This window comes from Coffea arabica, chromosome 1c (assembly GCF_036785885.1).
Source record: "Coffea arabica cultivar ET-39 chromosome 1c, Coffea Arabica ET-39 HiFi, whole genome shotgun sequence".
NCBI lineage: Eukaryota > Viridiplantae > Streptophyta > Magnoliopsida > Gentianales > Rubiaceae > Coffea > Coffea arabica.
In genome coordinates, this window is record NC_092310.1 from 50,986,666 (window position 1) to 51,001,440 (window position 14,775).

The 14,775-nt window shown below is 38.0% G+C and overlaps 2 protein-coding genes across 2 annotated transcripts; one reads left to right on the forward strand and one right to left on the reverse strand.

Moving 5' to 3' along the window:
- Window positions 1-322: 322 nt before the first annotated feature.
- Window positions 323-4,108, forward strand: LOC140005923 (uncharacterized). The gene is made up of 3 exons (XM_072047242.1): window positions 323-2,351; window positions 2,490-3,232; window positions 3,347-4,108. Exons 1-3 carry the CDS (start codon window positions 323-325, stop codon window positions 4,106-4,108), a joined length of 3,534 nt encoding a protein of 1,177 aa, XP_071903343.1.
- A 7,533-nt stretch (window positions 4,109-11,641) lies between these two features.
- On the reverse strand, window positions 11,642-14,371 carry LOC113726769 (uncharacterized). The gene is made up of 3 exons (XM_027250643.2): window positions 14,213-14,371; window positions 12,013-12,169; window positions 11,642-11,917 (listed from the first exon to the last, which is right to left on the reverse strand). The coding sequence occupies exons 2-3, from the start codon at window positions 12,166-12,168 to the stop codon at window positions 11,870-11,872; spliced, it is 204 nt and encodes a 67-aa protein (XP_027106444.1). The 5' UTR covers window position 12,169; window positions 14,213-14,371; the 3' UTR covers window positions 11,642-11,869.
- Window positions 14,372-14,775: the final 404 nt, after the last annotated feature.

Genomic DNA, 14,775 nt, shown 5'->3' on the forward strand with positions numbered 1-14,775 from the left:
CAGAGTTAGCAAAAACGGTGTCGTTCCAATTACCGTATTTCCGGAAGTTAGCCCGTTAATTAGTTAGCTGTCAGATTGTTAGAGTTGGTTATAAGGTGGGTCCCACTTGATGAATGTAACAGAATACGGATATAGAGTTCATTCCCTACTTCTGATTCTTTCCCTCTCTTTCTTTCTCTTCCGCTTTCACTCTTTGGTTCTTCTCCAAATTCATTGATCCTCACGAATCCTTCAATCTAATTTCTACAATTCCAAAATCAGTCTTAAGTTCGTGACAAATTGGCATCAGAGCAGTTGATCCTTGGAATCTATACCACGATCAATGGCTGAAAGCACCAGGTTCCGTACCATCGAAGAACAGGTGAGAAAACAAGAAGTTAAACTCCAGGAACTCATGGAATCCTTGCAGGAATCTAATTCTGAGCAACAGCAAATCAAAAAAGACTTGAAGATGGAGCTTGAAGAAAGCAACAGACGAATGGAAAATCTGTTAGCAGGAATGGAGCAGAATTTCAACCAGGTCCTGGAGCAGAAATTTAGTGAGCTGCTACTTAAGATGAACCCTGGGAAGGATAAGGCAACTGAAGGAGGCAGCCGAATGGTAGATCAGACACCACTTCTACCAACTCCACCAGCTCATCAGAGGCTGCCAGTAGATTATGAGTCTCAGAGGATCTTCAGGAAGGATTGGAGTAAGTTTCAGATTCCAAACCCTCCTAAGATTGATTTGCAAATGTTTACTGGAGAAAATCCTAGGGAATGGTTACGAAAATGTAACAAATACTTCCTCAATTACCAAGTTCCTGATGAACACAAGGTAGACGTAATTGAGATGTACTTAGAAGGCAAGGCTGACCGATGGTTTCAAGGAGTCAAAATGGAAAAAATTAAGCTTAGTTGGGAAGAATTTGGGGAACTACTCTGTTGCAGGTTTAATGACAAGTCTTGTAGGGATATAGTGGAAGAATTTAATAAGTTGCAGCAGTTAGGGAACATGAAAGATTATCAGGAGAAGTTCGAAGTGTTGAAGGCCTTGATGCTGATCAAGAATCGAAACCTGGATGAGAATTACTTTATTTCTAGCTTCATTAGTGGTCCGAAGGAGAAAATCAAGCCTATGATCAAGATGTTAAAACCTGTTACCCTGACTGAAGCATTTGAATTGTCTCAGTGGCAAGAGTACTCATTGAAATTGCAGCACAAGAGCTATAAGGAGAATGTCAAACCTCTGGGAGAAAACAGGCTAGGACTGACAAGGAGCACTACAACCACTCAAGGGACTGCTGCCTATAAAGTACCATTCTACAACAGCCACAAATCTTCCAGGACAGGGAATCTACAGGAAGGTACTAGGGATACTAGGAGACTTTCTGCACAGGAACTGCAGTTTAGGAGAAATAATGGATTGTGTTTCAAATATGAAGAAAAATATGGGGTAGGACACCAGTGTAAGATTGGCCATGCGAACTGCATGATACTAGAAGAAAAGGAAGAAACCACATTTGAAGATGTTGTGGGAGAACAAGATGAACATACTGAAAATCCTAGTCAGACCATGGAAATGTCCTTACATGCCTTATCTAAGGCCTTAAAGAGGAAAACCATAACACTCACAGGGGTTCTGAATGGGGAAGAGGTACTCATCCTAGTTGATACTGGGAGTTCTGACAGTTTTATTAGCAGTGAGTTGGTTATTGGGATGGATATCAAATACCAGTGGGTGGATCAACCCTTCTCTGTTATCATGGGAAATGGAACTAGTGTCACCAGCAATGCTGTTTGTCCTGGGGTGCGGTGGGGTATTAACCAACACCAATTCAGGTTCGATCAGAAGGCAATGGAACTGGGGGGATGGGATATCATATTAGGTGTGGATTGGATGACACACTTCAGTCCCATCACATTTGACTTCCAACAGCTTAGGATCTCCTTGCACCATGAAGGAGGGGAAATTCATCTACATGGACAGGCAGATAACTGTGATTTGGACCTGATCAGGGGCAAGGACTTGAGAACCTTCATTGAATACAAAAGACAGATGTGCATGGCCATGAGCTCTCAACAGAGTGAAGAGAGCAGAACAGAGTCTATACCATTGGCAGTACAAGAATTGTTGCAGGATTATGAAGATATATTCCAAACACCCCACTCATTACCTCCAAGCAGAAATGTGGATCATGAGATACCTCTTAAACCAGATGTTCAACCATTCAAACTAAAACCTTACAGATATCCTCATCGTCACAAGGAGGAAATAGAGAGACAGGTGACTGATATGCTACAGAAGGGCATTGTCAAGCACAGCAACAGTCTATTTACTTCTCCTGTGTTGCTGGTCAAGAAGAAGGAAGGCACCTAGAGATTCTGTGTGGACTACAGAAAGCTGAACGAACTCATTGTCAAGGATAGATTTCCAATACCCAATGTAGATGAGTTGCTGGATGAATTAGCAGGATCTGTATTCAAAACTAAACTGGATTTGACTGCAGGTTATCATCAGATCAAGGTCAAGCCACAGGACACTTACAAGACAGCCTTCCAAACTCATTGTGGTCACTTTGAATTCCTGGTAATGTCCTTTGGCCTTACCAATGCTCCTGCAACTTTTCAGTCATTGATGAACCAGGTATTCCAATCTTACCTGAGGAAATTTGTTCTAGTTTTCTTTGATGACATCTTAGTGTATAGTCCCACACTGGAGGAACACATTCAGCATTTACGAATTGTGATGAATATATTGAGGGATAACCAACTCTATGTGAAGAAATCCAAATGTACATTTGCTCAGAAAAGAGTAGACTACTTGGGGCATACCATTACTGACAAGGGAGTTACCATGGATGAATCCAAGGTGAGTAGTATCCTGCAATGGCCTGTACCACAATCTGTCAAGGAGTTGAGGGGATTCCTGGGGTTAACTGGCTACTATAGGAGGTTTGTTAAGCATTATGGACAGGTGTGCAAGCCTCTGACTGAGCTGCTCAGAAAAAATAGCTTTAGATGGAACACAAAGGCACAAGAATATTTTGAGCACTTGAAGGAGTTGATGTGTTCAACTCCAGTTCTTAGATTACCAGACTTTAAGAAGGAATTTGTTGTTGAAACAGACGCCAGTGGAGGAGGAATTGGGGCAGTTTTGATGCAGGAAGGACACCCCATTGCTTTCCTGAGTAAGGCACTGTCTTCCAGGAACTTAGGACTGTCAGTTTATGAGAAGGAACTCCTTGCCTTGGTAATGGCAGTCACCAAATAGAGACATTATTTGGTGGGGAACCACTTTGTTATCCGAACTGATCACCAATCCTTAAAATATTTGCTGGATCAAAAACTGAATACTGCTCTCCAGCATAAATGGATGACAAAGCTCATGGGACTGGATTATGAGATACAATACAAAAAAGGAGCTGAGAATCAAGTTGTAGATGCCTTGTCTAGAAGATATGTAGCTGTTTCAGACCCTCCACTCAACTCCTGCCTAGCTATTACTGTTGTGAGACCAGGGTGGATAGAAGAACTGCAAAAGAGTTATGAAGCAGATGAACAATGTCAAGACCTCATCGCCCAATTACTTTTGGATTCCACTACTCAGCCTGACTATACACTGGTAGATGGAGTGCTGAGGTACCAAGGGAAAATCTATGTGGGAAGTGCAGGTAACATCAGAAATCAAATTCTTCAAGTGCTTCATGCCTCAGCGCTAGGAGGGCATTCGGGACAGCATGGCTGTTGGCAGAAGGTCAGATCACTGTTCTACTGGTCAGGGATGAAACAGGAGGTGATCACCTTTGTAAGGAATTGTGACACTTGTCAAAGGAGCAAATCTGAGAATGTGCCTTATCCTGGTCTGCTACAACCAATTTCAGTTCCTACACAGGCTTGGACTCACATTTCTATGGATTTCATAGAAAAACTGCCTAAGTCACAAGGTTTTGATACTATCTTGGTGGTAATTGATAGGTTCACTAAGTTTGGGCATTTTATTAGGCTTATGCACCCCTTCACTGCCAAGGTGGTTGCACAAGTTTTCTTGGACAATATATACAGGATGCATGGATTACCTGAATCCATCATCACTGACAGAGACAAGACCTTCACCAGTGGCTTTTAGAAGGAGCTATTCCGGGTGATGGGGACAGAACTACACTACACCTCCTCTTACCATTCTCAATCTGATGGGCAAAGTGAAAGGCTCAACCAGTGTGTGGAAAGCTACTTGAGGTGCATGACCGGAGAAATGCCCTCCCAGTGGAGCAAATGGCTGCCTATGGCTGAGTGGTGGTACAATTCTACCTATCACTCCAGCCTCAACATGACACCATTTGAAGCATTGTTTGGTTATAAACCAGTACCACTGCCATTAGGGCCTTATCTAGACTCTGTAGTGCCGGCAGCAACTAATATACTCCAGGAGAGAAACAGGATTTCTATCTGCATAAAAGACAACTTGATCAAGGCTCAACAAAAGATGAAGCACTTTGCTGATCAGCACAGGTCTGAGAGAGAATTTGCCGTGGGAGATTGGGTATTTCTAAAACTTCAACCTTATAGACAACAAACAGTGGTAGTAAGAAAATGCCTCAAACTATCTGCCAAATATTTTGGTCCTTTCCAAGTGGAGGAAAAAGTTGGTTCAGTAGCTTATAGACTGAAGTTGTCAGCAGGCTCCAAAGTACACCCTGTGTTTCATGTTTCGTTACTTAAAAAGAAGGTCGGGCCAATGCAAGGAAGTTCCACCAAGCTACCAGAATTGGACACACAGGATCAATGTCCCTTACAACCAGAAGCAATCCTGAGCAGAAGAGTCATTTTACGTAATGGACAAACTGTCATTCAGTTCTTGATTAAGTGGGAGCAACTGGAACCTGAAGAAGTTTCTTGGGAAGATAAATCCTTCATTGAGAGCCAGTTTCCTGCATTTCAGACTTGAGGACAAGTCTATTCTTAAGGGAAAGGGATTGTCAGGCTGCTAATCAGGCCTTCAAACGAATAAAGGCCCATGTAGACACCAAATTTTGAATAATTTGTGTGTATCATCTATTTCATGATTTTCATTTTAGATTGCTTGCATTTTAGTTCGTTATTGTACGTTTTGCACTATTAGTTGTTATGATATTTTAGTTTTATTCATTTTCGCCCTTTTAGTTGACCTATTTCATTTGCTTTTTATTTACTTTTAGTTTTAGTTTTTAGTTTTAGTTTTTAAGTTTAAGATTAGCATAGAATTTTTAGAAAAAGAAAAGGAAAACATCAAAAATATGTTTTAGTCATTTTGTTTTTATTCAATGTTTTCTTGGAAAAGGAAAAAAGAGAAAAAAGGAAAATCATAAAAAAAGAAAAAAAAGAAAATTGTTCACAAAAATACGTTCAAATTCAATCTTTTGGCACTTTAGTTATTTTTGTTAAGTTATTTTGAGAAAAGAAAAGAAAAAAAAAATAAAAAAGGGGAAAAATGAAGAAAATTTGAAAAATGGACATTTTTGTTGTTTAGTTTGTTTGTTTTTTTTTATTTTATTTTATTTATTTGTTTTCATTATTATTACATAGTTTTGTCATTTTGTTATTATTATTATTATTTATATTATGTATTTATTAAGTTAAAAAAAAAAATAGAGCCGATGCATGCAAGCTGCATTTTTTTGCAGTTTGCAAAGGAGGACTTGTGCGGCTCCTTAAGCTGCAAATATGGTGGCAATGTTTTAAGGGTTTAGGAGGGGGGTTGATGATATAAATAGCAAGAGAAAGGGGAGCCGCAGGGGAGAGTTTTTTGGTCTGGAAAAAGGGGGAAGTTTTGGGAGGAGAGAGGACGGCTGATTCTGTGATGGTTGAAAGGCCTGGGAGAGAAAGCATCTAATAACGGCTAAGACTGGAGTGAGAGAGAACTAGGACAGGGGAGGAGAAAAGAGTGGACGGATCAGTGAAAAAGCTGAGAGTAGAAAACCAGAGAAAAACCAGAACGGAAAAAAAATCTGAGGAAAACCAGAAACAATGAACAAGAAAAGACAGTGGAGGAGGAAAGGAAGACTGGAACCATTAGCGAAAAGCCGAGAAACAGAGGAGGATCTGGAGCTGTCGTCACTCGCGTGAATCAGCCGCCATCGTTGCCGTCATACCTTGCTGGATGGACACTTCCAAAGTTGTTTCCTTTTGACTGCTTATTTGCATTTTAGGTATGTTGGTGTCTGCTCAGTCCCTCTAGAATCTGTTTGGTGTTTTTCCTAGAATCTGTTCCTAGGCTGTAGTTGGCGTTTGTTTGTTGGTCGATTGGTATATCATATACATGAATTTACCGCAAGTTTCTTTCTTTATGACTCTGCTGTATTTTCCAACTTTGCATGCTTTTTTTGTTCTGAATTTCTTCTGGCATGTGTAGATCTAGAGTTTGGTTCTGTTTTAACTTGGGTGTAGGCAAGAAACCATAGGAAGTCTATCTTGGTATATCATTAGCAAGTTTGGTTGGAGTTCATGATATGGTTAGTTGATTTGCCTGCTTAAGTCGTGCGATGCTTGCTGAAAATGAGTTCATGAAACACGCCAAAGCTTCATGGGTTTGCTGCCTTTTGCTGTTGCCTGTTCTTGTGTGAATTTAGCGTTTGGTTGAGAAAATAAAAGGCATAAGTTGCATGATTTTCGTTAGCTTGGAGACTGATTTGCATGACCTGCCTGCCTGGTATGAAACCCAGAAATTTGCAGCTTAAGAAACCAGCGAAAGAAAAGGAAGTTTCTGCTAAGAATGCATGAACTGCCGAACCTTTTGCCTAGAATTTTCTAGCCTTTGCATGATTTTTCTTCTATGTTTTGGTTGGTTTGAATGATAAAATGGTTGTTATGAGGCTTGGATTGGTTTTGAGTGTTTGTGTCTAAACATACTTAAGCTGGAATTGAATCTTGCTGGCCAAAAGTTTCTTGGAGCTGCAAAAGTTGTCGAATGAAAAGTGCAGCAGAAAACAAGAAAATTCTGGATTTTCTTTGTATGTAGCATTGCCGGAACTTGCAGGATTGCATTTTAGTTATGGGCCTTGTTGCTTAGTTTCACGACATTATTTTGATCAAAAAATTGTGTTTTTAGAGCAAGCTGCATTTGGAATTTGTTTTGGCTGCTGAAATCTTAAGGGCAAAGTGTTGCAGAAATTTGTTTTTCTTTGTGGATAGCCTGAAGTTGCATTAGCTTTCATGTCTTTGATTCATGTAACGGGCCACAAGAACCTGGGTTTTATTCATCCAATTTGCTAGTTAAATCTTGTGCAAAATGATTGACGAAGTTGCATGTTTTGATCCAAAGCATCAAAGAAAGTGGCGGCAAAGCTGCAGCTGGAAAATTGCAGCACTTTACTCCTTTCTTTGGTTGATACTTCTTGTATCTCTGGTAGCCACCGATCCAGATTTTCTGTTTTAGTCTTGTAATGAAACTGTCACTCGAATTGGTTGATGATTAGGAGTGATGTTTTGTGGTTGTTGATGTTTGTTTGGTGATGCATTTGGTTAATAATGAAACACGGCATATCATATAGGAAAGGAAACCAGAATTGCAGAAGGCTTTCTACGTGATTGCATGGTTTTTGCATGAAAATAATTCCAGAAAATTGCATCCTCACCCCCCAAGTCTCTATTTGTTCCACTGTGGCCCAAGTAATTGAAAATCAACCACAAATTGACCCCTCAAACTTCCTTTTTTCCTTTCAATTAAGCCCCAGCTTGGCGAACATGGATGTTTAAATGGTTTAAATGCTTTAACACTTATGTGATTATTTGTAATTATTTGATCCTTTCTTGATTTTTGATCTTTAAAGTTCCTAAAATGTTTCAAGGGGCCTTGATTGGTTGATGGTTGTTATTGAGTCCTTAGTCATTTTCTATCTTAGAAATTTGGGTCAATGACTCACTTTTGCTTGGAAATTGTGCATTCTTTTGATCTTTTACATTGCAATTGGAGAATGATTCAATGTTTTGATGGATTCAATTTGCTTTATTTACATTTTATCAATTACATTGGTGCATTAATCCGTTGCTTTGGATGGTTTTAGCCAAATTGTCCAGTTCCTTGGTGACTTTAGCCCATTTTAGGCCTTGTCCACTTTATTAGCACCACAAAAGGGGGAGGTATAATTTCTTTTATTTTTTTTTGTCTCTCCTATGTGATCCAATGTGCTAAGTGAATTGCATGCCTACTTTGCTTTCTTTACATTTCCTTTCATTCCTTTCATTCACTTTTACTTTATTAAGTTTTTCCTTTTATGGGGTATGTGTACACCTCTTGGCTTGTAATAGATAGGGCTCGGCGAGCATTTTGTCCATTTTCCCTTTCCCCTTTTTGTTTTAGTTAGCAAATGTAATAGGCTCTTTTAGTTTCGTTGTTTGTCTATGTGCTATGTGTTATCGCTTTATTAGGTTCTTGCATCTAGTCAAGCATGCTAAGTGTTATGTGCTGCATGTTTATAAGTGATTCGCATGTCTACTCGCTTTTTATAGTGTGGATGAATGGAATGGATGAATGCACGTCACCACACTAGTCCAACGCTAGTTGTGGCTTCTTTTATCGTCTCCACTAGTCCAACGCTAGTCGGAATTCATAGGAGGGACTAGTCCAATGCTAGACCCAATAGGTTCTGTTTTCCTTTTTCATTAAGTGCATGATCACCACATATCACGCATTTTTCCTTAGTTTATCATTTGGTATGTTCCTCAAACCCCTTCCCCCTCACTTTAGGTTTTGCATCTCATGCTAGCTATAGGGTTCATCTTGCTTGAGTGTCCCCTTCCGATAAGGAAAACGAGCGAGTGTGGCTACTCGATAGCCTTAGCACGCTAGTCTTGCCTTCTAATCAAAGGGAAAATAGAAGTCGAAAAGTTAGGAGTCAACCCCCGTACCCGACTTGTTGCATTCCTCTAGGGTCATACTTTCATTTTTATCACCTACATACTCTTTTAACCACATTTTTTCACATTTCTCAAACCATACTTTCTCACTACATGTTTCCTATCACGCGCTCATTTTCACCTCACAAATGGAATTCCACTTTACCTTATATATCTATTATTCTATTTTCAAACACTTGCACACAAACACTTGGATTTTTCATACAATTTCACACATGCACCTTTTCATACACTTGCACACAAACACTTGGATTTTTCATACAATTTCACACGTTCACCTTTTTATACACTTGCACACTTGCACTTTAGCCATCATTTGCATTAATCGACCTCTATAAGGTTTTCCTTTATTGGCCGCCACAATTCATGTGGTTGGGACCAAAAACCTTGCAAGAGACATTTTAGAATTTAGGTTTGCATTTTTTCTTCATCTTGCATTCATGTAGTGCATCCAAATGTAATAAATTCTTTGGTTAAAACAAGAAAATCTTTGATTAAATAATGCAACTAGCTTTGGCTAGGTCAAAGGGGTGCCTTGGATTTTATCCTTGCCTTCCCCTTTGTCAAATGTGACTCCCGAACCTTTTTCTTTGGTTTACGTGGACTAGGAGTCGTTTAAAAGGGGTTTCTTACTACTCTTTCCCATTTTTTCCTTTAAAAAATTCATTTTTAGGTGACTTGGTACACCTTAACTCATTACCAAGTGGCGACTCCGTTTTTTATTTCAAAAACCCTTTTTAAACCATAATTTTTGGGTCAAATCGTCGCACTCTCAAAACCCCCATTTAGACCCATTTTCCTTTTAAATCACAATTCATTTTTCAAATCACAAATTGAATCAAAAAAAACATTTTTAAACCATTTATTTATTTATCAAAAAATGGGGCGCGACAGCCCAATTTGGGCATTAGTCAGTTAGTTCATCAGAGTTAGCAAAAACGGTGTCGTTCCAATTACTGTATTTCCGAAAGTTAGCCCGTTAATTAGTTAGCTGTCAGATTGTTAGAGTTGGTTATAAGGTGGGTCCCACTTGATGAATGTAACAGAATACGGATATAGAGTTCATTCCCTACTTCTGATTCTTTCCCTCTCTTTCTTTCTCTTCCGCTTTCACTCTTTGGTTCTTCCCCAAATTCATTGATCCTCACAAATCCTTCAATCTAATTTCTACAATTCCAAAATCAGTCTTAAGTTCGTGACACGTTTAAAGCCTTATTTGATTTGGCTAAAAATGTTGGTAAATTTAAGTTTGGGATATTACTCTCCTATTTGTAAATGACGGTACTTGGGACTTTTTATTCGCCTGAAAAGTTAAAATTTGCCCCTAGTTTTTTGCTTTAATGAAAGAATAAAAACGTTGCAACTACTCACTTTCAACAAAAAGGATGATTGTTAAGTTTAATTCCTTTTGGATTGGCTTAGTTTTCAAAAACTAACTTTTTCAAATACAATGCTATAACAATACACAAATAAAAAATTTCAAAAAACATCTCATTCATGTAATATATCCAAAACAACTCACAAATATATAAAAAAATTGACAAAAAAATAAATTTTACAACATTTTCTTTCACCTGGTATAGGGTTGCAAACGAATCGAGTCGCTCGAGTCCAGTTTGAGTCGAGCTCGAGCTGGCTCGAGTTGAAATCGAGTTCGAACTCGAGTTCAAAATATTAACCTTGTTAGGCTCGCGTATATATATATATATATATATATATATATATTATTTTTTATTTTAAGTATATATATTTTTTATTTTCTTATTTTAATAGTAAAATTACACATATATTTTTAATATTTTATTATTTATTAAGAAAAAAATATTATTTTATTTATTTTTTAAAAAATAAAATAATTATATTTTTTTTCGAGCTCGAGTTTTAAATTGCCGGCTCGTCGAACTCGAGCTCGAATTCGAGCTTGGTAAAATTTAATCGAGACTCGGATTAATTAGCTCAAAACTCGACTCGATTCGACTCGTTTGCAGCCCTAATTTGGTATCACCACTCCTCCCTCCTCCCTTCCCTCTCCTCCCTAATTCACATGATCAACAGGCCAAAAGAGGCGCAATTGACAAATTATAAAGTGCCATTAACGTTTCAGTTTGTTAAGACAAAAACAAAAACCAATTCAAATAAAGCTTATTATTCTGTTCAATATGATCCTGCCCTATAGCATTAGCATTGATATGCAAATCTCCAATATTAGCAAAGTCCGTCGTTACTGTTTCGCAGAAACATAACCCCTTATTATAGGTAAGGGTTGGATTGAATGACAAGATGAGAGGGATTGAAATTAGGAAATCTGACCTCAAGACCTCCCATATGCCCAAAAACAAAAAGAAAAAAAAAAGAAAGAAAGAAGCAGTCCCTGTTACTGCATTACATCTTTTTCAGATTTTGCTACAAGTTTATGAACACTTAAATGGCAAATGTGTGGTAGCATCCTATTTCGGACAAGTGAGAATTGCTTGCAGTTTGCTTCACTCCGCTATACAAAAGCATCACATCAAGCTAAAATTACCAGAAGATAAATGAGTGACCTCATTGGAAACTATCATGCCCTTGCATTACCAATCCGGCCCTCACTTTGCCTGCCAAGGCACAATTTGCACTTGCAGTACCCCCTGAGGCTGAGGATTTTACTGAAGGGGTCACACAATACGAGTTTGGCATTTCTCCGTGCACGATACGAGTGATAGGCCTCATAAGAAAAATGAGCTGTATCATTGCGATGCTGTGATAAGAATTCTAATAGTGCCATAACTGAATGCCAAAGCAAGCTTGATTACTTAACCATGTATTCAAAGAAAGCCACAGAAAATTGCACTGAATCTTTAAAAGAAGAAGAAATATACTCAAACAAATTTGCAACTCAACAAATTATTAGCATTTGAAAGCTAAATACTTCAAGAACAAGTAACAAGGTCCAACTCAAGTTTTAATTTGAAGGTCAGCCACTTTCATAAGGGACCCATTATCAGAAGAGGCATGTTTATTCCTTCTTTCCAATCCCATGAGACATATTGTAGATACCTCTTGCCTGGACAACACATGGAGGAGAAAAGAATGCAAGGCCTGTTAGTACTCACAATCCAGAAAATGGAAAAACAATCTCGTGGTACAGAGTTAACTTACAATCATAAATGAACAGGTCGCCGCCAAAGCGAGAGGAATGGCAACAGAAGTGATCTTATCCATAGGGTGTTTGAGATATGTGTGCTTGTGAATACTTTGGAAATACTTTTGCTTCTCAATAAGCTTTTCTCTTGGCCTAAAAGGTGCTTCACTCATCCTGCATAATTAAATAAGGTAGACAAGTGAAAAACTGTGGAAAGGAATGTTCAACGACGTACTCAAGGTAACAGATCAATATTGGTAATGCAATGCTATCACTTTTTGATGAAACTTGTCAAAGTCATCAGCATATTCAAGTTCTCTGACACAAATAACAGGAGCAAAATAAAGGCAGAGCCCAACTAACCACTATGACATACATCAACAAGCCGCCATCAGAAAATCTTTTTGTAGCTTGGATCATGAAATCTTAAAACTGTTCAAAATTTAATGTGCCAGTAAATCTGACACTTAAAGGTTTAGTTCGATCAACCTACTTCCTTAACAATTTGGACTGTTACAAGGACCATCAATGACAATTCAGGACAGAAAATCTCCAACTGAGAGATCATCCAAAATGAATGGGATCACATAACTGTAAAATTGCTTTCACCAGATTTTTATGCTTGACCATAGCAGGTCTAACACAAGGGTTTTATAAACATTGAATCTTCCCCTCCAATATCTCAATATAAACCACCAGTACATGTTTCCTGCCAAGTAAACATTTATCTCCCAAGTCAGAAATGACTGGAATATGCCGCTTCAAACAACAGATTACATATAGCCTGACATGGCAACCGCCCAAATTATGCCTAAACTTGCTAACCTTAGCAACACCGCACTGTTTCATTTAGATGCCACAAAATGTATGCACCTGTGATATTCCTGGAACTGAATTTAAAGACTAGTCGAATCATTCATGGTAAATACACCCCTGCTCCATTATTAACAAACAAATGCTTCCTACATTAGTCATGATACAAAATTCTTAATCATTCGAATTGTTAAAAATGCCAAATATCTAGGCGGTCAATTTATCTCCTCAAACAAAGGACAAAAGAAAATATTTCAATGCTAATCAACCCAATGGACAGTATACTCAAGATAGCCATTAAGGTGAAAGTTATTTCCAGCTAATAGTTTCAGCCTTATGTTGTTAGAATTATTTGCCTAATATATATTATTTGAATTATTTTCAACTAAATTTAGCTTTAAGGTATTTGAATCATTTTCAACTAAATAACAGCCTAACCTTCTGACAATTGAGGTTGGGATAACCGAGGATCAACTTAAGTGTACACCTACCTGACCTATAGTGCCACACAGACAAAATCTTCTTCCCTAGAACTATTGGTCAAAGTACCATCCACTCTATAAATTCTAGTCGCATGCTCTCTGTCACTTGATCAAATTCTTGTATGAGATAAGCACCTTCAATATTAACCTGCCTCGAAGAATCACAGGCTACCAAAACAAGGATACTAACACAGAATTACAATGTCCTTGGAATGCAACATATTTTATAGACTGGACATCAGGTAGAAGATAAAGAAGCTTGCATCCTTACTAAACACCGATATGATTATTAACTTTGAAAATTTAAACTCCCATGATGGCACCCAACACATTTTGATTGAGCTTTATCCACTACACTGGTAGGCAGTATCTGCTTGGTCAAAGATTTCTTATCAAAATTGAAGATAAAGAAGAAAATGGTAGCATATATGACAGAGATAATCAAAATTTTCAAGCAAAATAGTTGAATGAAGAGAAACCGTAGACTGATGGCAGTATTGCCGACGTTACAGTTATCATCGATAGCACTTACCCAAAAAAAAAAAAGCACTAATTGATGTCCAATAAATGCAATTTCACTAAAATCATCCCTCAATAAGCTTATTAGTAATATTTCCCACAGAATTAGATTAACACAAATAGAACCTTATTACTACAGCTACAAAAATTCTACACCAATATCAGAGAATCTAAATTTAGGGTACAATAACAGGAAATAAAAACTAATAATAATCGTATTCACTATAAAACCAGATCCATTTAACTAAAAGCAGAACAACCAATTAGTCAGGAAGAAAAATTGTCATCGGAAGATGCAAATAACAGATCAGCTAATGGAGAATTAAAAGACAAATGAGAAGGTAAATTAATGAAAATCCGATGAGTTGAGGCATTGAAATAAGGGGTTTTTAAGAGGGCTTACTTGAGAGAAAGTGGGGAAAGTAGAAAACTCCGGTGAAGACGAGGGAGGGGAGGAGCAGCCGCCGGCCGGGAGGGAGGGTGGAGAAGTGATTAGTCAGCCGCGTTGTGGCGAAGACTAAAATAGTAAAATGAGTGAAAGGGTGGAAGATTGGCGAAGTTTGTTTCTGCCGGCCGGATCTGACGGGTGTTGAACTGGGAATGGGCCTGTCGTTCAAGATCAAAGAAACCCATGTTTACTTTGTCCGTAGTTTGAGTGGCTTTGCTACTGGACCCAATCATGCTAATGGGCCCAAACTTACTAAGAGATTTATTATTTGTTTCAAAATTAGAGCCTTTTTGAGTCGTCAAATTAATCAAATAAGTTTTTTTTTTTTTTGTCGTTGACTTGTTCGAGCTAGGCACACATATTTTGATAAGACAGAAGTCAGTATTATAAATAAATTAATTGAAAATCGTTCAACACGATTTGTTTGATAAAGAAATATGACACTGATGCTATGCAAATTTGTTTGTATTATATTTGATGATATGTATTCTAATTTTTCTAATATAACACTACCTTTC